General features: G+C 51.4%; 1 protein-coding gene across 1 annotated transcript in view; it reads left to right on the forward strand.

Annotated features, from left to right (window-relative positions):
* The window catches only part of CERS4 (ceramide synthase 4), a 61,101-nt gene that overhangs the window by 31,787 nt on the left and 3,869 nt on the right, over nt 1–25,445 (forward strand). Inside the window, exons 2-3 of the mRNA XM_074978029.1 lie at nt 4,187–4,360; nt 23,260–23,377. Of these exons, the coding sequence (XP_074834130.1) occupies nt 4,188–4,360; nt 23,260–23,377 (291 nt within the window). The 5' untranslated portion in view covers nt 4,187. The remainder of the gene's footprint in view (nt 1–4,186; nt 4,361–23,259; nt 23,378–25,445) is intronic.

The raw sequence follows: 25,445 nt of genomic DNA on the forward strand, positions 1-25,445 counted from the left end.
GCCTGGCTGCCGGGGCATGAGGGAAATGTGGCAATTGAGTATCTTTCTTTTGGACACAACTGCCATAAAGTTGAACAGATTTATGTGGGCAAAAGCTTTCCTCAGGCCACTACGGACAAATGGGGCTTTTGCCCACAAAAGCTTATGCCCAAATAAATCTATTAGTCTTTAAGGTGCCGCAAGACTCCTCATTGTGTCTGTGGCTCCACACTAACACGGTGACCCCTCTGAGATGCTCCTTTTATATTTCTGGGCCATGAGTTTGCTGTGTCAGTAGGTGGCAGGTCATGCACCCTCCTGCTCCTGCAAGCTCTCGTTGCCTCCCTTGCCAGGTTCATTCTCCCCTTCTCATTTAACACCAGCGGCTCAGGAATCTGCTGCTTTGCTTTCTGCCGTTGCCCTGATGGTGAGTGGGTAAACGTTTTCAGCATCTGAGTCTGGTATTGCAGCTGTTACACTTTTTTGCGTGTGACACAAAGTTGGTGTTTGCCGTAAAAGCGCAGCACCTTCAGGCCTATGATTGTATGAGACTCTCCGCTTTTGCCTGACAAAACCAAACTCTCTGGAACATGCAGTTGCTGAGAAGATCTTGACCATTCACCCCAAGGACAATGCAGAGGCTCCAAACCAAGGGGAATCCCTGGTATTTATTATTTAGAAACATTATGTTTTTTGAGCCCTGGCTTGGCTTTTGAATTCTGGGCTTGGTGAAATGAGGTGGAGGCAGAGAAGATGCATAGCAGGCAGGTTCCTGAGGAGAGGTGCTGTGTCTTTGCACCTGCAGGACTTGGGCCCCAAGGACAGAACTCCTTAGATGGGGAGTGAGTGTGTTGGGCATTTAAAAGTCTGAGCTATGCTGTCCCTGTGCCTGGTTATTACAGTGCTTTGCAGACCTGCCTTTCATCCCCTCAGTTGATTGCCAGTCCCCAGGAGTGTGGCAGGGAGCTTCTGAGTGAGGCTCAGCTGAGTTCCAGTGAGCTGTGTCCACATGCCATTTCACCCTCTTCAGCCCCATGTGGCAGAGCAGGTTAAATGGAGGCCTGCTACCCTTCCCCAGGGGGTGATGAAGTCAAGCAGGACAGGGGCTGTACCAGGAAGGAGTCTGCAGTCTCTCCATCCAGGCTTAGGGGTGTTTGGAGATACAGAGTTAAGTTGCTGGCAATCACTTTTGGAACCAGGTAGGCCTGGGTTACCTACCAGCACTGCAAATGGCACAGGACCTTGGTTTTGACTGGAAGCCTGTCTGGAGCAGCTGGCCCAATGGGGCTGGAACCTTGGCAGAGAAGGACCTGAGAGTGACCTGGCCAGAGGGCTGGGTAGTGAAGGAGCACTGCCAGTCCTGGAGAAAGAGGGGATGTGGCATGAGCAGCCAGTGAAGGGGGTGTGGGATGAGATCTGAGTGGAGCTAATCCCCAGACACAGTTGCAAGGAAGTGTCCCATCAGTGAATGGACCCTGTGAATGGCTATCCACCTTTGGTGGCATTTTCAGCAGAGATGTGGGTCTCTTAGGGACCATGCCATCCTCTCAGCCCTAGAGCTGGTCCCCCACCTCACAAGGTACTGGGAAGTTGGTTGGTTGGGGCACTCCCACGTGAGGGAAGCTGGTACAGCAGCTGCTCATGCTGGGCAGACTTTGGGAATAAATAGATCTTCCATTTTCAGGGGTATCATTTTCACAGATTTCGCTGGCTCTAAATTCACTGTAGAAACGAATTCGTTTTGTGAAGAGCTGCTGCTGCTGCTGCTTTGTTTGGTAGCAGGGAGCTGTGAGAAACGGAGACCAGCGGCTGACTACAGAACTGTGAAACACAAAACATCAACCCAAAATAATTAACCTTCCCGCTGACTACAGGCTATGCTGAATTGTCCAAAGAAGCCACCGTGAATAATTCAGCCAGCGTTGATCATGGGAGCTGCAAGTATTACGCTCAGATGTACAGCTTGTTGGGGGGCAGTCCATGGAACTCATTTAGTTCCTCTGCATTTCCAGATATGTGCCGGCTGTGAGACCAGGTCTCCGTTCACTGGGTATTGTCACCAAGTGCTGGCTGGTGCTCCATGCTCAGTGCTAGTTCTTCTCCCTCCAGTCACTCCTTACCCCAGACTGAGGCTGGGTGAGAAGGTGGAGCTGAGAGGAGTTCCTTGTTCCAGCCCAAGCATCAATTTGAGCCAGGCCCCCTGGAGACAGGAGGAATCTGCTGAAGGAATCTGAGTGCCGTGAATAGAGACCATCCAGTGTGAGCATCTGCTAACCTGCAGACCTCCTGAGTCCCCTGAGGACCAGACAGGTGCCGTGTGACATGGGGATGCAGAAGGCATTGTCCTTATTGATGGAGCACACAGTGGTTGCGTTGGTAACCAGCCTCCCTCCCAGCCCTACAGCGGGAGGGCAGGCCTGGAAGTGACAAGATCTCGGTTACACAGTCATAGAGTCAGAGTTGCTCAGCTGCTGTCTCAGGCCAGGTCTACACTAGATCTGACAGTCGATCTTAGAGACGTATTTCCAGCTACAACAATTGTGTAGCTGGAATCGACATCTCTAAGGTCAACATAATCGGGCTATCCTCACAGAGGGAAGGCAGCAGAAGAAACTCTCCCATTGAACTCCCTTACTCCTCACAAGAATGAGGACTCTCAAGGTTGACTGTCAAGCCCTGATGGTTCGATTTAGCACATTCCCACTAGGGTCAATCTTCCCATAAATATAGACATACCCTCAGTCAGGCTCTGCATGCTTCCAGAGTCAGCCATGTCCTCACACCAAGAAGGAAACATTGGGTAAAAATTGCCTATAAAAACAAATCCTCCTTCCCTACTGGATCTGCTGTGCACTGCTGCTGGCAGGAAGTGGGCTGGGTAGACTTGAGCCCTTTCTGGGTGGGAGTTCTGTGCTAGTATTTCTCACCTTTGGGTTCTTCCCCACTTCCCTTGGTTTCTGTAAGACAGTGTTTGCTGTATGGCTGAGCCTGGCTTCCCTCTCTGCTGCTGCTTCCTTGTTGGCCTGTGTGGTGAGGAGCTGTTCTTAGCCCAGGTGTGCACAAGATAGTGACACAGGTTACCGCTCCACCTGCAGTGGAGTTACGGAATAACAGCTTAAATAACGTACTTTAAAATAGTATTGAAAATTGGGCTTCCCTAGAAGAATCCCTGTGCTAAAATGTGGGGTTCGGGCTAATCCTTAAAGCATAAAACAGACTTTTTCCTGGTTTAAGTGCAGATTTTAGCGCAACTTGAATTAGTCTTTGAAGACTAGCAAAATGATTTATTTGGTGATGTGCTTTCGTGGGACAGACCCACTTCCTCAGATGCGTCTCATTTCCAATACAGACTGACATTTATAAGTACAGAGGACAAAAAAATTTGCAATAAAAACTGATAAATCAAGTGCATAGGACTAAAGGAGGGGGTGGAGGGGATGTTAAGTTTCCTGCCAGAGATAATTATAAGCATAATTACCCCCTCCTTCACTCTTATGTACTTGATCTGTCAATTTTGAATGCTTTTTTTTTTTTTGGTCCTCTGTACTTATGTCAGTCTGTATTGGAAATGAGATTGATCTGATGAAGTGGGTGTATGCCATGAAAGCTCATCACCAAATAAATCATTATGTTAGTCTTTAAAGTGCTACATTTCTGCTGTTTTGTTTTGTTGGAGTACAGACTAATACCTCTCTGTTCTATTCAATAAGTCTTGGCATCATCTCACCCAGTGTGCACATGCATGTGTAAAACAAACATGCTAATAAAACAAGACTGGAATAAGAGATTGGGAGGCCCAGGTGGGAGGAAGGGTGCTGGTCAAAGGATCTCTATTGGCAGGCCCTGTGTGGGGTGCCCCATGGAGACGGGGTGCCTCGCTCCATCCACTGTAGGGGAATCCCCTCCCAGTACTTTTGGAATCATGAAACTGCAGTGTCTAAAGTACAAAGCACCTGGTGCTTCATGCTGGGATATAGGGCAGCCATTGTTCTGCGGTGTTTCAGGGCGTCTGATTTCATTACAGCATTTGGGCCTTGTGCCAGGAACCTGGGTTTGCAGAATGTCTAATGAAAAGTATGTTAGTAGATTACAAGTCTCTGGTGTCATAAGTCCCCACCTCCTACTCCTTTCCTAGCCAGGTGCATGCTCGGCTCTTTGCCTGGTGTGCTGTCTTTGAGGAGATCACTTGGGTCTCTGTCTCTTCCAGGATGATGCACTCAGTGAATGAATGGTTCTGGTGGCATGAGCACTGGCTCCCTCCGGGACTCACCTGGGAAGACATGCAGGAGTCGGAGGACGTCCGTTACCCTCAGCCTCAAGATCTCCTGCTCAGCCTCCCCTGCACCCTGCTTTTGGTTATTGTCCGGTACCTCTTTGAGAGGTGAATCTCACACCCTTGCTGTTTCTGAGGAAGGTAGTTTGGGCCCTGAGCTGGAACAGCCCAGGTGTGGAAGTTCCCAGTGCAGCCCATGGTTGGCCTGCTTGGCTGAGAAATAGCCCACAGGGACTTTACTCTGACTTGTGTTGAGACAGTTGGATCCTTATTCACCAGTGGTGCCAGGCAGAGAACACAAACTCTGCCCCAAAGGCCTCACCCTCAGTGACTTCCCCTCCCCTCGCCAGAAGCACCTTCCAGCTTTTTTCCTTGCAGTGTTGGTAGCATGAGCATTGTTGGTCCTGGGTTAGTTTTTAAGTCTTGCTCATTAGAAGCAAATATGATATCACATTTGTTCATGTGCACCTGATCACCTGTGAGCAGTCCCAGAGCATTATACAAATTGTGTTAGGTTACCCTGCTAGTGTCTGCTGTAGTTAAGACTGTGTAATAGTCCTTCTTTTCAGATACTCAACACTTTCTGAAACTGTGTTCTTTGATCTGAAACTTTGTATCCCTGGTTTCTATCCTGAGACAAATAAATTCTCATTTGCTAGGGAGTAAATATATTTATTAGATGCATAAATTCTCATTTGATCAAAAATTAGGCAGCTGTTTTTTTAAACTTGAAGAGGGTAGAGAAGAAACTTTGGTATTTTTAACAATTGTTGTGGTCCCTTGAGCATAGTTGGGAAGAAGTCTTAAAACCAGATACATTTCTGGGCCAAAGATGTGTCTCCCTGGCTGTAGTCCCTGAGGTCCAAGGAAAGTTTCAGAAAATATTATAGAAGGTAGAGCCTTCTGAACGGTGCTGCCCCAGTGGGTTAAGTCTGATAGCGCCTTCAGCTACTTGAAAGTGAGGTTCCGAAGAGGACGGAGAAAGGCTGTTCTCAGTGGAGGCAGATGACAGAACAAGGAGCAATTGTCTCAAACTGCAGTGGGGAAGTGTAGGTTAGACATGAGAAAAAAACTCCTTTGCTAGGAGGGTGGTGAGGCACTGGAATGTGTTACGCAGGGAGGTAGTGGGATCCTTGGAGGTTTTTAAGTCCAGGCTTGACAAAGCCCTGCCCGGGATGATTAGTTGGGATTGGTTCTGCCTGGAGCAGGTGGGTAGAGCTAGATGTCCTTCTGAGGTCCCTTCTAGACTTAATTGTCTGTGATCCTATGCATAGCTCCATTTGACAGGTGGACAAAGGAGGGCTAAGCCCAAAGCAGAGTGGGACTAGAATCTGTGTCTGCAGCCAGCTGAAGCCATGTCTTTGTATCACTGTGGTGCCCCGTGTGAATTGCAAGTCAGTCCTGGTGGCCTGAGTCTTAGTTCGCTCCCTAACCCTGCACAGTCATTTGCATAGTGCAGACTGAGAATGACATCTCTGTGTTTCAATTCCACTTTGTATGGCTGCATATGCCTGCCCAAGGTGCATGGTTAGCCCTTGGAACAGGAATAGCGGTGTGTAGTCACATTTGCAAACAGCTCTCAGGCTGGTAGATGGAAAGATACTGCAGTACCTGAACAATTAAAGCAAACCCTCAATTTTACAGACCCCGATTTAGTGGACTTTGGGAACAACGGATGTCTGCCACCCACTGTTGTTCCCGAAGTCCACTTAAACGGGGCCCATAAAATCCTAAATCCCCCTCCCAGCTGTGGTGGCTTCTTCTGCTGCTGCGGTGGAGCTCCCAGCTGCAGCGGGGCTCCCAACTGCGGTGATAGCACCGGTTCCAGTGGCTGTAAGTCATAAGCATTTTTGGGGGGGACGAGTGGGGGGGATACTGATGTGGGGGTTGGGCAGTAAACCCTCTGATTTAATGGACTTTGGGGTTTAATGGACACCCCTCCCCTGATCAGTCCATTAAATGGAGGGTTTACTGTAATGCTGTGTGTATTCTGCTCTGCGCCAATCCACAGAATATGTGAGCTGGTTTAGCCCCCAGGCGGGCAACCTCATCGCTTTAGCTCAAGCTGAAAAGTCTTGTGCAGCACATCAGCCAATGTGGTGTAAGTGTAAAGTGCCTGTGTGCTTTGCCCCATCTCCCAGCTGGAAAACTGAACCACGTGGAGCATGAGGCTCCCGTCCAGCAGGCACTGTGCCAGCTTCCCAAACTGTTCTCTGACAAGCACTTGGCAGAGATCTGTGGAGAATCAGCTGATCAGATTGTCCTGGCTTCTCCGCCTGGTTTCCAGCTGCTAAATCCTATTAAAAGAAGATTAAGTGTTTTCTGATGTTACTTCTCTGTGTAAAGACTGCTGGAAAGACCTCCCAGATGTTTGTGAATGAATCAGACGATACACAGGCTGGAGGGTTGGTATGTGAGCAAGAACAGGAGAGAAAACATGCTTGAAAGGTCTGCTTCATGCTGGGAAATAATTTGCAGACTCTTGATCGACAGGACAAGCCAGTAGCTTCCAGATAGAACTCCTTGGTTCAGTCCTGGCTCAGGAACCTTGGCAAAGCAAATATTTCCTCCATTTGCCCCAGTGACAAAAGAGCAAGTACTGTCTTTTTGGTGTGTACAGCAACTAGCACCCTGCTTTACAATTAATTATTTATCAGGTGCTTCCTGCAGTTTGGAGAAGCAGAGAGCATTTGTAAACAGGGAAGGTTCTGGTGTAGGTTTGCTGCCTTCCACAGAGCCTAGAACAAGGGGGAAGGGAGAGGTGCTGGTTATGTCTGTTGGGAAGAAAAAAACGTTAAAGCAAAAACAAGTACTGTGAAGTTAGGAAGTGCCAGAATGAAGGTCACCTGTGTAACCTTCCCTCTGCCTCCGTGGGCATGTGCATTGGGATGCAGTCTTTAACTACACAACCACAGGTCATAACAAAAAGCAGTCAAGTAGCACTTTAAAGACTAGCAAAATAGTTTATTAGGTGAGCTTTCGTGGGACAGACCCACTTCTTCAGACCATATCCACATCACAGGTCATGATTTCCACGTGAGCTCCTGTGCATAGGGTGGATGACGCTCTGATAATAACATAGCTGTTGTAGATTTCTCAGCAATCAGTGTGTGCCCCTTCCCCCCCCCCCATTATTTATTCCCACCCCCTGATCCCTGCACTGAGTGTGGAAGAATTCGTTTCCTTATGAGTTTTCCCATAGTCTTCATAGCTATGGTGTATGAGCATCTTGCACTGTGCTGAATTTCACCCCTGTGAGAGGAGAGAGCTGGGAGGCTGGTGAATTTGCAGTGGGGTGGGGGCTGGGGGTGTTAAGCGATAAAGATAGGAAAGGCTCAGGGGAAGCAGGAAGGTAAGCTTGGAGGGCCCCTGAGCTGGAACCCAGAGTAAAGGGCAGGCTCTGGGTCCCTTGCCAGCCACTGGGTTGTGGCACTTTCCAAGCAGAGAACAGTGGAAAAGATTTGTTACACACTCTCCTCTGTTCCCTGGCAGGGGGAGCCCTGCAGTGGCCTGGCTGGAGGGAGATCATGAAGAGGAGGCTGTGGCTCCCAGTTGAGAAGATGGTGGAGAGACATTGTCAGAGGAGGGCACATTGTGTGGCCAGAGCTAATTCCCCGAATAGCTGGGAGGAGGCACCCCTGGTAGTGTGTGGATCCTGTGGCAAACCATTCAAGTCTCCATGACAACAATGACCTATCCACCCAGAAAAGTTTGGAATGATGCTCAATTTTTTTATCCACTTAACTGCCTTAACAGTGATGTTAGGCAGGGTGTACACTGGACTGTTGCGCAGCTGCGTTCCTGCAGGGTGTACACTGGGCTGTTGTACAGTTGTGTTCCTGCAGGGTGTACACTGGGCTGTTGCACAGCCGTGTTCCTGCAGGGTGTACAACTGGGCTGTTGTACAGTTGTGTTCCTTCAGGGCGTACACTGGGCTGTTGCACAGCCGTGTTCCTGCAGGGTGTATACTGGGCTGTTGTACAGCTAAGTTCCTTCATGGTGTATACTGGGCCGTTGCACAGTTGTGTTCTTGCAGGGTGTACACTGGGCTGTTGTACAGCTGCGTTCCTGCAGGGTGTACACTGGGCTCTTGTGTAGCCGCGTTCCTGCAGGGTGTACACTGGGCTCTAGTGTAGCCGCTTGCCTGCAGGGCGTACATAGGGCTGTTGCACAGCCATGTTCTTGCAGGGCGTACACTGGGCTGTTGCGCAGCCATGTTCCTGCAGGGCGTACACTGGGCTGTTGCGCAGCCGTGTTCCTGCAGGGTGTACACTGGGCTGTTGCGTAGCCGCGTTCCTGCAGGGTGTACACTGGGCTGTTGCCTAGCCGCGTTCCTGCAGGGTGTACACTGGGCTGTTGCCTAGCTGCGTTCCTGCAGGGTGTACATTGGGCTGTTGCACAGCCATGTTCCTGCAGGGTGTACATTGGGCTGTTGCGCAGCCATGTTCCTGTAACTCTCTAGCCTGGAGGGGTCTTTTGACGAGCTTTGCTGTCAGAACAGCTGTGCCTGACCTGCTCATGCAGCCTTTAGCGTGCAGATTCACTCCTGGCTAAACACGAGTACTCTCACCAATCACACAGGAGTTACGTAGAGGACAACATCCACAAATTCCCCATCCCAGCTTTGTTCCCCCCTACAATGAGGGGATGTGGTCCAAAAAAGGATACCTTGGCCCTGGAAGTTGTTCAGAAAAGGGCAACAAAAATGATTAGGGGTACAAAGTGGCTGCCATCTGAGGAGAAACTACTAAGACTGGGTCATTTGAGCTCGGAAAAGAGCTGGCTGTGGGGGAAATGATAACAGCCTCTAAAGTCAGGATAGGTGCGGTGAAAGTAGATAAGGAAAAATTATTTACTCCTTCCCATAACACATGAACTAGGGGTCACCAAATGAAATCAATAGGTAGAAGGTTTTAAAACAAACAAAAGGAAGTTTTCCTTTACGCAGCACACAGACACCCTGTGGAACTCCTGGCCAGAGGAGATTGTGAAGACCAGGATTTTAACAGGGGTTTGACAAAGAGCTGGATAAATTCATGGAGGTTAGGTCCATCAATGGCTATTAGCCAGGCTGGGCAAGAATGGTGTCCCTGGCCTCTGTTTGACAGAAGCTGAGAATGGATGTCAGGGGAGGGGGTCATGGGATGATTCCCTGTTCTGTTCACTCCTTCTGGAGCACCTGGCCACTGTTGTGGGACAGGATCCTGGGCTGGATGGACCTTTGGTCTGACCCAGTGTGTCTCGTACAGAATAGCACAGTACTGAATAATGCAGGTTCATATAAGTGGTGTGTTCACCAGCCTTGTTATCCCAGCTGGCATTTCCCACACTCTAATCCAGACACTCCAGTTGAGATAAAGCTGTAAGATGCATGTTTTAATTACAGAAAGATTTTAAGTGATTACAAGTCATGATGCATTGAAATCATGATTGATTGGGAAGGAAAATAAGAGCTTAATTACTCAAGATAACATTTAACAAGCTAAAGTCAAATCAGAAGGGAAGATTTTGCTTCATCACCTGCTGTTGTAAATTTCTCAGGCTGGTTTGCAACCACTTCCCCTTTGTTCACCTCTTCCAGAGTCATGAGGCCAGAGGTGGGTAGGGGAGAAGTGAAGTCAGGAGTTTTCCTCCTCCTCCTCCTTTACAGCTCACTTTCTAGTGACAGAAATACCCTTGCAGCCTTCTGTGGGTGTGAGGTTTTAATAGTGCCTGTGATGAAATGTAAATTCGTTGTTTACACCTTCCCCTCGCTGCGGGGGGGGGGGGCAGCTGCGGAAGTTGCTGATGACCCTTTACCACCTGCTGGCGGTGCCAGTATGAAATGTTCCATCTAATCTTTTCCATCCATGTCTGCACAGTAAATGTTCTGTGCACTGAGGTGTGCATGAATGCGTACCGCCAGGAGAAACACTAACCCAGCTGTGTGCATGCTGCTTGTCGGCCGGGGCATTGGAGCCTCTCCTGAGCAGCTGCACGCATGCAAACCTGGCTTGGAATGAGGCTCAGGGCAGAGCAGTGTGTGATGGAGTGGGGCGAGTGCATGTGTGAGACTCAGGCTGGATGTGTGTGAGACAAGCAGAGCAGATCTCAGTGGCTAAGGATGACCCTGGGGCTATAACCTAGGCTGGCAGGTAACACCTCTGCCCTGAACAAAGAGGAGGGAGGAGCCGAGCTGGGTTTGAATCTTAGGCGGCAGTTAGAAGCTGGTGGGGAGAGGGAGCTGGAAGGCAGCTAGCTAGGCAAGGGGGGAAGCTACACCCCAGAGGGGCACCCCTCAGGCTCCTCTCCCCAGGACAAGTTGGAATGACTGCCTCTGACTGCTGCACTGACTCTTCTGTGAGAAACTGGGCCTCTGTCACCTAATAAACTTCCTATTCTACCTGCTGAGTGAGTCACTCCTGCCTGCAGATAGGGTGCAGTGCATGGGGACCCCTGAACCCCATCACACGCTGGTTACCAGAGTTTGTTAGACATAGCCTCCTTCCACCCAGCCTGATCCCCTTTCTGTGGCTCTGTGTACTCAAAGCAGCCAGCTGCTGGGGTCTGTGTGTGTCTCAGCCCTGGGGCTGCAGGGCTCTGTGACCTGTCTGTGCCTATAAGCATGGTCCAGACAGCTCCCTTTGGCCATTTTTTGGCCAGTGGGAGCTGCAAGGATTGTGCCAGGTGCGTGGGCAGTGTGCGAAGACCCCAGCAGTCAGCCGCTTCAAACAGTGGTGGGGTGTGGCAGGCAGGGAGCCTGTCTGAGGGTCCCGCTGGGCCATGGGACACTGGCAGGCTGGATCCATCTGAATGTTTGGCTGCAGCTCGTGGGCTGAATTTTGCCTGCTCCTGGTCTAGCCCTTGCTTATGTGGAAAACCAGAATGTACAGCATGTAATGTACAGAAGCCTGTGGGGGAACACTTCAATATCCCTGGACACTCAGTAGCAGATTTAACGGTGGCAGTCCTGAAACAAAGAAATTTCAAAAATCAAATGGACAGAGAAATCTCTGAGCTGCAATTTATTTGCAAATTTGAGTCCATTAACCAAGGATTAAACAGAGACTGGGAGTGGCTCGCAACTTACAAAGGCAGTTCTCTGCCCTGGGTGTTAAGATCTCCCCATTAAAGTCTGACAACAGCTCATATCCCTCTGTCTGATCTGACTTGTTTTTTCCTCTTTTGATACCTACTATCGATAATGAGCCATTTCTACCTTGCTGAATAGACCTAGTCAGCTCTAGCCCTCCCTTTTTCTGGGAACCCATTCTTTAAATGCCCCTCTGAAACCACCATCTCCCACTCATGCATCTGATGAAGCAGGTCTTTGCCCACGAAAGCTCATGCTCCAAAATATCTGTTAGTCTATAAGGTGCCACAAGACTTCTTGTTGTTCACTTAGAATCCTAGAATCCTAGGGCTGGAAGGGACCTCAGGAGGTCATCGAGTCCAGCCCACTGCTCAAAGCAAGATTAACACCAAGTAAGTCATCCCAGCCAGGACTTTGTCTATCTGGGACTTAAAAACCTCTAGGGGTGGAGATTCCACCACCTCTCTCACTAACGCATTCCAGTGCTTCACCATCCTCCTGATGAAGTAGTTTTACCTAATATCCAACTTACACCTCTCCCACTGTAAGTTCAGACCATTGCTCCTTGTTCTGCCATCTGTCACAACTGAACAACTTCTCTTCATCCTCTTTGGAGCTCCCCTTGAGAAAGTTGAAGGCTGCTATTAAATCACCCCTCAGTCTTCTCTTCTGCAAACTAAATAACCCCAAATCCCTCAGCCTTTCCTCATAGGTCATGTACTCCAGCCCCTTAATCATTTTTGTTGCCCTCTGCTGGACCTGCTCCAGGACATCCACTTTTCTTCCATACTGGGAGGCACAAAAAGGTGGTCTCACTATCTGGATGGTGGTCGGTTCCAGGTGGAGTGCCGCAAGACTTGGTTCTGGGGTCGGTGCTGTTCAGCATCTTTATTAATGACCTGGATGAGGGACTAGATTGCACCCTCAGCACATTTGCAGATGACACAAAGCTAACGGGAGAGGTAGATTTGTTGGAAGGTAGAGAGAGAATCCAGAGTGACCTGGATAAATTGGAGGACTGGGCCAAAAGCAATCTGATGCAGTTCACGAAGGAGAAGTGTAGAGTCCTGCACCTGGGGCAGAAGAATCCCAAGGATTGTTACAGGCTGGGGACCAACTGGCTGAGCAGCAGTATGATGGAAAGAGACCCAGGAGTTATGGTGGGTGAAAGGCTGGATATGAATAGACAGTGTGCCCTTGTAGCCAAGAAGGCTAACGGCAAAGAGAGTGCTCCCCTTTGGACATGACACCTCATTCTGGGGAGGGTGCTTCCCTCTCCTCCAGCTCAGGAAGTCATGCTGGCTCCCAATAAAGAGCAGATGCACCCAGCTCTGGTGCCTGCCGGCTCCCCCCAGCGCTGGTCCAGGTGTGCCTGCTGTGCACATATGTACCAGCTCCTGTCCTTGTTTGCTGCCTTCCTGCGGCTGCCCTCCAAGACTAGCGCCTGGGAGCCAGGCACTCTGTGCGCAGTACCTCAGCCAAGCTGAGCATGTCTCAGCCATTCATTTCTGAGCTTGCAGTGCAAATGCTCAGCTTGCAAAACCAAAGAAAGCCGTCACAGGAGCATGATGGGGAGGCATCTGCCTCCAGGCCACACTCCACCTGCACCCAGCTGAGGATGGAGTGTCTGCTCCAGTAAATGTTGCAAGTTTGTTTGTTTTTTTTCGGGTAGCGTAATATTTTCTCTTCTACTCAGAGAGGGCAGAACTATTTCTGCTCAAACTTTCCAGAAGAATCCATCTTCTGGCCCAGACCAGAGACATTTCAGATAGTTAAATACTTTTTTTATAAGGTGAACGGATACTGCACTGCAGCCTAAACTGTCACTGGCACCATTTCTTCTCTGATTCCTCAGCCTCCCGCCTGGCACCATCCACGCAGCCTTTGGTCCCTGCCTGGAGTAACACCTGTTTCTCAACAAGTTTCCAAAGCACCGCCCACACAGGGGGGGCTGTGCAAGTGGGTAACTGTGATAATAGAGTAGAGTCGCAGGCAATGGCAGAAGCGGGTCTGGGGCTTGCAAGCAGGCCTGTGGCACCTCAGAGGTGGAAGAAGGGAGAGGAAAACCAGACTCTGGAGTTTGGGGCATGCTACAGAGTAACATGGCTCCCCCATGTGGTTTGCAATGGGCAGGTCAGTCCCTTGGATTCTAAAAGGAAGATTGCAGGATGGCTGTGATGAGCTCGAGTGGGGGTGAAGGGGAGACATTAGCACAAGGGGCCAGGCAGCTTTGGAGGTGTGGTTGTTACCAGATCTGTGGAGCAAACTCAGCCTTGTCTATTTTCAGAGTGGCCCCACATTGCACATTTGTCACTAAATTGGTCTGAAACACCTTTGTGGGCGGGCACCCTTAAACTGACACCCACCTGGATTAGCCAGAGTGGGGTCCCAGCAGCTTGGTTCTCACTGGCGATGAGCCAAGTTAGCATCCGATTGTGACCATGCATGACCAGTTCCCGAAATACATTTGAAAGATCATTGTTGCTGAATTGGTGCAGCTGTGACCAGAGCGAAGGCCCCAGCGGTGCTGCCGCAGTGGGAGCAGGGGAGTAGGTCATGGTCAGATGGTAATGGCACGCAGCCGGTACTCTCTCTGTGTTGATGCCCGATTCCCAGTGTGGTGGTGAAGCGTCCGGTGGCGTCTCCTCACTGATCTCATTTCTGCTCCGCTGGGTCTGGTGATCACCAGGCTCTGCCTGTGGTACTAGATGGGTCAGGTAGGTTCGAAACCTGCTGAAGGCCACACCCTGGCTCTGATCCCCTTGGGAAGTGGCAGAGAGCAGTGATAACTAGCAGGTGAGACTGCCAGGCTGGTGCCAAGGGATCACACTCATATCTCCGGGGGAAGAAGGAGCAGAGGTGGAAGTGAGCTGGTGCACCCGGGGTCACCGCCGGCCAGCTGGGACTCTCGGTTGCAGGAGGAGCTGAGGTGCCCTCTTGGCATGGTTCCCTGGCTTCTGCTCCAGCGTGCTGTGCCGTGCAAAGCAGCAGGCAGCTGGACACCTGAAAGGGGCCAGCTGGGTGCCCCCCACTGGTCCAGGATTGCCGTAGACCCCCAGGTGCTGTTAGGAGGGTGTGGGCTGTAGCCCCTCCCCAAGAGTCAGTCCAGGACACTGCTTGCTGTTCCCCTTCCCGTGGCTGTCAGGGGGTGAGGGGGCAAGGCACAGTTTGCTGCGTTCCTCTCCCTCAGGCTGGGCAGGGGACAGGCAAGTTGTGTGCTGTCCTGTCCTGTAGCTCCGCCATGCCCTGCCCTGATTCCTCCACCCCCCAGCAGGCCCAGACACCTGCCTTGAACCCCCCCCACCCCCCAACTCCATCCCCCCACTTAAATTTTCTTACCAGTACTGTCATATCACAACCCCAACCCCAGCTCACTGCCCTGAGCTTGCCCCCAGCAGGGATTTGCAATAGAATAGCACTAGTAAGAAATTTAATTTACTTTCACCACCAATGGAGGAGAGATTGAAACCAGAGCAGCATCTGGAGGACTCAGCTAGGAAGCAAGAGACAGTGCCAGAATGCTGCTGAAAGAGTCTCTTTTCCTGGCAAGCCTGTCAGACTTGATGCAGAATCATAGAACCCTGGGGCTGGAAGGGACCTCAGGAGTCACTGAGTCCAGCCCCCTGCCTAATTTTGGAGATACACATCTCCTAGACCAAGAAGGGACCTCAGAAGGTCATCTAGTCCAGTCCCCTGCCCTCTTGGCAGGACCAAGCACCATCCCTGATATCTATTTGTGTCCACCCCTAAATGGTCTCCTCAAGGATGGAGCTCACAATTCTGGGTTTAGCAGACCAAAGCACAAACCACTGAGCTACCCCTCCCCTCTCAAGCATGCTTAGTCCCATGTAAGTCATCCCAGCCAGGACTTTGCAAGCCAGGACTTAGCAACCTCTAGGGATGGAGATTCCACCACCTGTCTCAGTAACTCATTCCAGTGCTTCACCACCCTCCTGTCTGTGGGCAGTAATGGGGTTATGGGGCAGGAGCAGAACTGTTGTCCCTTGTGTGATTTAAAACCTGCCATGCAAAGCTGGAATCTGAGGAGCTGGACATGGTGATGGGGGAGGCCATTTCCCAGAGGTCAGGCCCCTGCTAGGTCACTCGGACAGGACACAGGCTAGCCCGAGCCCAGCTGGTGACCCTCCCAGCTTCTCCTTGTGGCTGAGATGTCCTGCAGGATCCCATTGGCTTGCAGCAGAGGCAAAGGCAGACCTCAGCTCGTCCTCTGGCAAGTTAAAATAAAGCCTTCACTTGATGCGTCAGTGTGGATGCGGTGCCCCTTCAGGCCTGGCCCCATGCAGGGAGACAATGTCCTCATTTAGGAAAAGGCATTTTTCATTTTTTAATGGTTCTCCTCGTGTCTGGGAGACAGTGATGGAATGGGCAGGGAATTAACCTTTCAGCTGCTGGGCTAATGGCTCTTAGGAAAGGCCAGCCTTGCAAAAATGTTCCTGCTCCAGCTGATGGTTAAGCTGTCGCTGCCCCCCCACCCCCCAGCTCTGGCACCAGCCTCCTGAGCTCTGTGTTGAGGCTGAGTGGTCCGTATTGCCTTGCTCCTGAGGTCACTTTGCCCACAGACAGGACCCACTAGTCACTCCATGGCTCCTTGTAGGACCAACAAATGCAAAATCTCTTGCACTGAGACTTTAAGTGCCTTTCCACCATTGACGCTGCCTTCTCTGCAGCCCATGGTGTCACTGTCACAGCTCATTCCATTGAGTTGCACCAGAGTGACTTCTCTGCAAGTTACTCTAGACAGGGCTGGAAATAAAAGGGTGCTCAGTCCCCACAGGCTGGGGCCAGGCTGCAAGCTGGGACTACACCTTGGCTGCAGAGTCCAGCATGGGAACAGACCCTGCATAATGCACTGGTGGCATCTGGGAGGGATCAACTCTGAGCCAGCATTGTCTGCTGAGCCCCAGGGAGCTGAGTGAACAAGCCCACTAGAGCCTCGAGCACATATCAGCTGTTGATTCCCACATCCAGAGAACACCCACAGTCCTGATACTGGGCTTTGTGGGCCTAGATTTAGGCCCCTGCTCCAGCGTCCTGCTTTTCAAAAGCACCAAGCTATTTACCGGGTTGCCCAGTAATTTTGCAGTCAGGACTGGCCAGGGTGGATGACATATGGATGGAGGACTGGGCTGTTCAAATGAGTCTAGGGTTGCCAACCCTCCAGGATTGGCCTGAAGTCTCCTGAAGTGGGTATTGCCCTCCTGGTAGCTAATGAAAGCAATGCTGGTGATTTTAGTCGGGGAAGGTGAGGGAATCTCTTGGAACAGCTTTGGTCAGAGTTGGCAACACACTACTGGCATGGAGGCTCTCTGCCTCTGAAGAGGCCATCCTGCTGCCTGCGTTAGGGTACCCAAGTTTGGGAAGTTTTGCCCTGATAAATAAATACGTTAGCTAGGCTACGGCACGAATTACTGGGTTAATGCCTCTGTGATACTTTTTCCCAAGTCATCCCCAGAGGGTTTTTCATCTCTGAGGGGTCTTTGCTGGGCTTGGGAGCTGGTGTCGGTGCTGAAGAGGTGTGTTGTAGTCCTGAGTCCTCGTCTGGTTCAGGACGTTCCCAAGGCTGAGTGGGGAAGGGCTCTTCAGAGCTGGATCTCCAGCTGGGCCTCTTTGTATTATTTTCCCATCAGCCCCGCAGTTATTTGTGTTTTTATAGTTCCTTCCAGGGGAGTGATGTACAGATCTGCTCCTCTGCACAGGCCTGTGACACAGGAAAATCTTATCTGCATTTCCCAGGAGGACAACTGAGATGCACAAGATCATAAAGGAAATCTGTAGCAGAGAATGGAACAGCGCTCAGCTCTGACTCCCAGCCCTGAAGTTTGCCATAAAGGCATTTTGCCAACTGTGGATGTGCATCTTGCTGCTTTATTGCATTGCCCCTGGTATTTGCAGGAACTTTAGATCTTTCAGCCAGATGGACCATGTTCTGCTGGCTAGCCCCGTCCTGCAACCCCCTCACTTCTGTGGGATTGCAGGGGAGAACTGAGGCCAGTCAGTTGTCATAGACATTCTCCTAGTTCTTGGAGCTAGTTGCTATGTTTTAATTTACTTTTCTCTTTGGTTTGCCAAGCAAGTCTATGTAACGCCTTTTATTGCCCCTCTGCTCTAGCTCCCATCGGTGCTGCAAGAACTACATGTCTTGCATGTGTAGTAGAGAAATGCAAAATTAAATCCAAAATACGGAGTGGAAAAACCAGGCTGGACTGGTAACACCTGTCCATCAACATCACACGTCTGATCTCAGGAAAGATGCCAAGTGCTGAAGTTGAAGCACATGGATGGAAGCAGCTTTCACCAACTGCTGGTCTTCGCAGCCTGAGCCAGCAGACTGGGGGGCAGGGGGCAGACACGCCATTAGCACAGCAGTGTGTGTCTTCACACTTTCAGTAGCCTGTACCCCATAAGGTGGAAAGTCAGCATAAACAAGCAGGGAAAATCAGTCACCATAGCAGAGCAGTCACAACCATGCGTCAGGACCCCCAAATCAGGAAGTTTTAAACTACTGGACACAGGATCCTGGCCTTCTGAGCCATGAGGTCATGCATAGGCCACATTTTAAGCTTTTCTCTGCAACCACAAAAGCTAGACCCTTATTTTTCAAGAGAGGTCCATGTAGTGGCTCAAGCAGCTGGGCCTTTAAGCAGAGACCAAATACTGTGAGAGTTGGCAACACCTCTGTAGTCCCTAGCAACCTCTTTGCTCTGTGGGTACTTTGCAGATGGGGGCAAGTCTGAGACTCTGCTGTGGCCCTCTCCCAGGAACAGGGGGCCATTCCAGACCACCCCATCGTCTGCTCTAAGGGCTGCATTTTGACCCCTCCCTTTCCTTTCCTAACAACTGCAAAGTGCCATGTAGTTTTTAAAAACCAAAGCAACCCTACTGAAATGGGACCTGCTCCCGCCCACGCTTTTCCCACCATGGAGAGGCAGGAGACAGCACATGCAGTATGTCGAGCATGTTGTTGAATGTGGAGTTTGTGGTGATGAGAACCCATGCTCAGAAAAGGTCTGTTGGTCAGTACCAGTGGAGGATTTGAACTGGGAGGTGGGACTAGAGATGCAGGGGGGGTGGGGTGCTGCAGCACCCCCAGGCTGAAGTGGGTTCCCATTATAAACAGATTGGTTCAGTGGTTCTCAGCACCCCCACAAGAAAAATTATTCCTGCCCCATGTCCATGTGCCCAGCTAGAGTTCTGGCCCTTGCTGCAGAACGCTAGCCAGGATAGCTGTCCCTGCCCCAATTCTCAGCACTCGGTAGCACTGATGGGGTAGGAAGGCCAGCCAGGAAGTGGCCTGGCATGGTGCTGAATGGCAGCTTTAGCCCCCCCACATGCAGACCCTGGCAGCACCTCCATGGCAACCAGTGCAAATTATGCTGGGGGATCCAGAGGGAGAAACAACTGGGAGAAAGCCTGTGACAAGGGCTGCTTGGCTGTAGGTGCACGTTGACTGGTGAGTCCGCACTCCAGGCTGCAGGAGTTTGTTCACCTGCTGTCTGGCTCACCGCAGCTGTAGTGCAGATTACTTAGCTCGACATGTGTCTCCTTCCTGTTGCACCATCCCTTTGCTCCAAGGTACCAGGCCTTGTACTTTGAGGCGCACCCAAACAGGCACAAGTGATGAAGGGGAAAGTTCACATTGCAGGAGCACAGGTTCTCGTGACCCTGTGTGCTCTTGCCAGACATCCTGCGTGGTGGGGTTGCTGCACAGCCAGGTGGCTGCGTGGCAGGGTCGCTGCATGGTGGGGTCTCTGCGTGGCTAGGTGGCTGCATGGTTGGGGGGGCTGCATGGTGTGCCTGTGCAACCTGTGCAGCCAGGTTGAGTTGGGGTTTGAGGTGCCCAGCACATCTCCCTACATTGTGGGAGATTTTAGGAAAAACCAGCACAACTGACAGCCGCCTCCCCTGTGACGGGGGGGTGTGAGGGAAGGCTCTGCCCTGTGGAATTCTCACCGGAGCTGCCAGCCACACACCCTCGTACATTCAAGGAAGAGAGGGCTGGGCCCTCTAGACCATTGTGAAGAGAGGGCCTGTCAGGCATGAACCTGGTTGATTCCATGGGCCAGGAAGATGGGTGTTGTGTGTTGTCAGCATCCCGCACTGCTGGAAGCCGGTGTCAAGCAGAGTGCCTGGGGGGGTGTCAACCCTGGGGCTGGTGCTGTTCAAGATCATCATTGATGGTGTGGATGAGGGGATGGATTGCAACCTCAGCAAGTTTGCGGATGAGACAAAGCTGGGAGGCAGGGAGAGGTAGATACGTTGGAGGGTAGGGATAGGGTCCAGAGTGACCTAGATAAATTGTAGGATTGGGCCAAAAGAAATCTGGTGAGGTTCAACAAGAAGTGCAGGGTCCTGCTCTTGGGACGGAAGAATCACAAGCATTGTTACAGGCTGGGGACTGGCTGGCTAAGCAGCAGCTCTGCAGAAAAGGCCCTGGGGATTGCAGGAGGTGAGAAGGTGGATATGAGCCAGCAATGTGCCCTTGTTGCCAAGAAGGAAAATGGCATATTGGGGTGCAATGGTAGGAGCATTGCCAGCAGGGCGAGGAAAGTGACCATTCCCCTCTATTCAGCACTGGTGAGGCTAAATTAGGTTTGTCGGGGGATGGTGACTGTAGGCGCCCGGTGCTATGGCTGCGCCCCTCTGGGTGGCACGGGCCCCTACTGTTTGCCCCTGGGTCTAGCCATCCCAGGGCTTTGTCTCTTTTAAGGGCTGGCGGTCGGTCAGCCAGCAGCTGGAGGGCCTCGCCTTAGAGGCTGGGGCAGGACTGTGGCCAGTCAAACAGTCAGGTGCCTGCCCTTAGCTCCAGGCGAGACAGCGGTCACACCCACCGTCCTGGGAAGCCCAGCCCTTAGTTCCGGGCGGGGCAGCAGCACAAAGTTTGGGGAAACAAGCCCAGCCCTCAGTTGAGGGTGGGGCAGCAGCACAAAGTCTGGGGAACAAGCCCAGCCCTCTGTTCAGGGCGGGGCAGCAGCACAAAGTCTGGAAACAAGCCCATCCCTCAGTGGGGTTGGCTCTAGCCTGGCAAGGGTTTACCCCGTCAGGGAGGCGGTAGGGGGTCGCAGGCCCTCCCACACCACTGCAACCCAGCCTGGGGCCCTGTGGGTCACTTACAGACGACCATGGCAGTGGGGATCCAGGCTGCAACACACCACCATGGGTTCCAGCGAAGTGTTCCCTGGGCCACTTCCTACCTCGACGTCCATCTGGGGAGAGTCAGCCTGGTCAGTGAGTCCCGAAGGGTAGGTCCCCTCCAAATCGTCTGCCTTTGGAGACTCCGGCCAGTCGGTCATCTCCACGTTATTGGGGTAGTCAGGTGGTGGTAGCACAGTGGGTCCAAGGCAGTCCTGGGCCTGGGCACTGCAGGGGTCCGCTGGAACTCCAGGGCAGGCCGCTTCTGGGGCCTCGTGGTCGCTAGCCCCAGGCTGTTTGTTTGGGCCTGGCGGTCCCTCCAAGGAGGGGATCCTCCACCAGCATGAGGGCCCTGGCAGATTCAGGAAGTCCAAGTAGGTCCCCTGGGGCATCCGGATCTGTAGCTGCCCAGGTTGGTCTGGGCAGCTGGGAGCTTGCTCTTGCCCGGTGGGTGGCAGCGGGTTCTCTTGCCCCTGGCGCCCAGGAGCCCGCAAAGGAGCTCCTTCCCAGCCTGGAGGCCCAGCATTTAATGGGTCCCGAGCTCCGCCCTTGGCCCTTCTGGCTCTAGGCCCCGCCCTCTGAGGTGCGGGCCACTGGTGTTCTGGCTCAGGGCCCGCCCACCAGGGCCCCTGCCCAGCCTCCTCCGCCTCTGAGTCGGCGGGAGGCCACAGCGGCTCGCTACAGTGACCGAAGTCCTTAGATAAGTGGGGAAGGGAGAAGGTACTACAAAGGAGGACCGCTTGTTCCAAAGGAGAAAGTACTCCAATCAGCTTGTTATCGAAGGTGTTTGCACACGAATGCAAGAAGCCTGGGAAACAAACAGGAGGAATTAAAGGCCCTGGCACAGCCAAAGAAGTTTGAGGTGTTTGGAATAACGGAGACTTGGTGGGATGACTCACATAACTGGAGCACTGTCGTGGAAGGGTATAAACTGTTCAGGAAGGAGTCAGGGCAGAAAAGGAGGAGAAGTTGGGATTTATGTGAGGGAGCAGTATGATTGTTCAGAGCTCCAGTTCATGGAGGGAGAAGAGACAGCTGAGTGTCTTTGGGATAAGCTTAGAAGCGGAAGCAACAGAGGTGGTCTAGTGTTTGGTAAGGTAGATGAGAATCTCTTCAGACAACTAAGAGAAGCTTCCAAATCACAGGTGCTGGTTCTTATGGGAGACCTAAATCACCCAGCCATTTGTTGAGAGACTAATACAGCAGCACACAGACAATCCAGGAAGTTTTAGGCGAATGTTGGAGATAACTTCCTGGAAGGAACCGACCAGGAGCCATGTGCAGCTTGATCTGGTGCTCACAAACAGGGAAGAACTAGTAGGAGAAATACAGCTGAGTGGAAACCTGATCATGAGATGGTGGATTTCAGGATTCTGACAGAAGGAAGAAAGGTGAGCAGTAAATTACAGACCCTGGATTTCAGAAGAGCAGGCTTCGACTCCCTGAGGAAAATGATGGGCAGGATGCCCTGGGAAGCTAATATGAAGGGGAGAGGAGTTCAGGAGAACTGGCAGTATTTTAAAGAAGTCTTATGGAAGGCACAGGAACAAACCATCCTGATGCACAGTAAGAAAAGCAAATATGGCAGGCAACCAGCTTGTCTTACAGGGAGATCCTTGGCGAGCTTAAACTCAGAAAGGATGCATATAAGAAGTGGAAACTTGGACAGATGACTAAGCAGTAGTATAAATATATGGCTAGGGAAAGCTGAGGGGTAATCAGGAAAGTGAAAGCACAATTGGAACTGCAGCTAGGAAGGAATCTGAAGGGCAACAAAAAGGGTTTCTACAGGTATGTTAACAAGAGGGTTATCAAGGAGGGCGTGGGGCCATTACTGGATGAGGGAGGTAACTGGGTGACAGATGATGTGGGAAAGGCTGAAGTATTCAATGCTTTTTTTACCTTAGTTTTCATGGACAAGGTCAGCTTCCCAACTACAGCACTAGGCAATGCGGTATGGGAAGGAGGTAGGCAGCCCTTGGTGGGGAAAGAATGGGTTAAGAGCTATTTAGAAAAGCTAGAAGCACACAAATCCCTGGGACTGGATTTCATGCATCCAAGGGTACTGAGGGAATTGGCAGATGTCATTGCAGAACCTTTGGCTATTATCTCTGAAAACTCGTGGAGATCAGGAGAGGTCCTGGATGACTGGAAAAATGCAAATGTAGTGCCCATCTGTAAAAAAGGAAAGAAGGACAATCCAGGGAACTATAGACCAGTCAGCCTCACCTCAGGCCTCGGAAAAGTCATGGAGGAAATCCTCAAGGAATCCATTTTGGAGCACTTGGAAGAGGGGAAAGTGATCAAGAGTAGTCAACGTGGATTCACCAATGGCAAGTCGTGCCTGACCAATCTGATTAGGTTTATGATGAGGTAACTGGCTCTGTGGACATGGGGAACTCAATGGATGTGATATACCTTGACTTTAGCAACGCTTTTGATACAGTCTCCCACAATATTCTTGCCCATGAGTAAGGGAAGTATGGATTGGATACATCGACTGTAAGATGGATGAGTATCAGAGAGGTAGCTGAGCTAGTCTGTATCTTCAAAAACAACAAGAAGTCCAGTGGCACCTTATAGACTAACAGATATTTTGGAGCATAAACGTTCATAGACAAAGACCCTGGGCCTGTGTTCTTGCTCCCTTTGGTGTGCTAGGTGCTTTCTTTGGGTGGATTGTAAGCCCTTGGGTTGGATGCCTTAAAGAATGACTAGACACCATCCTGGGGAGCAGTAAGGGAATAACCACCTCTTGACTGACCCCTGCTGTGGTCTCTTGCAGGTTCATAGCCCTGCCCCTGGGCAGAAAGCTGGGTTTGAGGGACAAGGTGATAGAGAAAGTTCCACCCAACCCTGTGCTGGAAAACTTCTACACTACTCACAGCAAGGAGCCAAAGAAGGTGAGTTCACTTGAACTCTGCCAGTCCCTCGTCCCACATTCCTTGTTGCCAGCTGGCTGGAATTGCTTTGAATGAAATGTCTGGCCAAAGGTCTCAAATTTGGCAGCATAAAGTGCAGGATCTCCATTAGCCTCAGCCAGAGAGTCAGGTCTCAGGGGTGCTGAGTGTCTCCCTGAGAGCGGTAGGAGCTGGAGGCACCCAGCCCTTCTACAAGTTTTGTGAGAAGCAGCTCTCAGTTTCACACTCTGGGGACTTACTCTGGCACATTCGGCAGCTGGAGCATTGGGGCATTACAAGGAGGACACCAGGCTTGCTCCAAACCTCAAGGGCCAGGGACACTGCTACCCCAAAGAGAAAAGTATCTAGTTCCTGATGCCTTGTTCTTCTGCCAGTAAACATGGCCTCTTTGGGCCTATTTCTACATCGCATCTCAACACCCCCTGACAAACAGCCATCTCCGACTCTGCCAGTTACTACAGCACAGCTAGAGCTGCGTCTACACGTGCACGCTACTTCGAAGTAGCGGCAGTAACTTCGAAATAGCGCCCGTCACGTCTACACGTGTTGGGCGCTATTTCGAAGTTGAAATCGACGTTAGGCGGCGAGACGTCGAAGTCGCTAACCCCATGAGGGGATGGGAATAGCGCCCTACTTCGACGTTCAACATCGAAGTAGGGACGTGTAGACGATCCGCGTCCCGCAACATCGAAATAGCGGGGTCCTCCATGGCGGCCATCAGCTGGGGGGTTGAGAGATACTCTCTCTCCAGCCCTTGCGGGGCTCTGTGGTCACCGTGGGCAGCAGCCCTTAGCCCAGGGCTTCTGGCTGCTGCTGCTGCAGCTGGGGGTCCGTGCTGCATATACAGGGTCTGCAACTAGTTGTTGGCTCTGTGTATCTTGCACTGTTTAATGAAAGTGTGTCTGGGAGGGGCCCTTTAAGGGAGCGACTTGCTGTTGAGTCCGCCCCGTGACCCTGTCTGCAGCTGTGCCTGGCTCCCTTATTTCGATGTGTGCTACTTTGGCGTGTAGACGTTCCCTCGCTGTGCCTATTTCGATGTTGGGCTGAGCAACGTCGAAGTTGAACATCGACGTTGCCAGCCCTGGAGGACGTGTAGACGTTATTCATCGAAATAGCCTATTTCGATTTCGCAACATCGAAATAAGCTATTTCGAAGTTGGGTGCACGTGTAGACGTAGCCGTCAGAGAGGAAGCCCTGTTAATCTGTAACTTCACTCATACCAAGCAGTCCCGAACACCTTAGAGACTGACAAATGAATTTGCTTTTGTTGGTAAGACCCACGTCCTCAGGTGATTGACACAGGCAGTTAGAATCCAGGTTAGCAGAGTGGAGTGGGGAAGATTCAGTGACAATCTCTGTGAATGAGTGGACCTAAGTCCGGCGTCGGGAACTGGGATACACACAAACCTGTCAGGGGGATGGGGGTGGGGAGGGACATGTAAACCTCCCAGGACAGTCACTGAGGGGTTTAGAAGTCGCCCTTCTTCTGCAAAAGGGTTTTACCACAAGGTCGCAGAGGGAGACATCAGAACTGGGATTCATTTGCAAATCTGACACATTTAAATGAGGCCTTAACAGCGATCTCAACTCTCCTGTGCCTGACAAGGGCAATTCCCCGACCTCTGATATTCCCAGGAGCATCACACATGCTACTTAACCTAATTTGCTTCAGCTACTCGCTCTCATATTGACAGGTAACCCTTCCCACCTTTTCCCTCCTTCCTGCCCCCCTTCCCTCCCACCCCCTGCTTTCTAAGTGTCTGCTCCAACAGTCTGAAGATGTGGGTCTCATCCACATAAGCTCATGACCTAATAAATGTGTCAGTTTCTAAGGTGCTACAGGACTGCTTGTTATTTGTACAGCATGGCAGCCTGCAGGCTCCACTCAGCAGCCAGGCTGCTCAGAGAGGTTGTGCATTGCATGAAGCCTGGGAGTTTGGAATCAGTCTTATCGGCAGGTGCCCCAGGCCAGAGTAGTGGACACCATCACACATCCAGTGTGGAGCAGTGGGGTGTCCCTGCAGGAGATGATGTGGTGCCCTGGCAGGG

The sequence above is a fragment of the Carettochelys insculpta genome, chromosome 27 (genome assembly GCF_033958435.1).
Source record: "Carettochelys insculpta isolate YL-2023 chromosome 27, ASM3395843v1, whole genome shotgun sequence".
Classification (NCBI taxonomy): Eukaryota; Metazoa; Chordata; order Testudines; family Carettochelyidae; genus Carettochelys; species Carettochelys insculpta.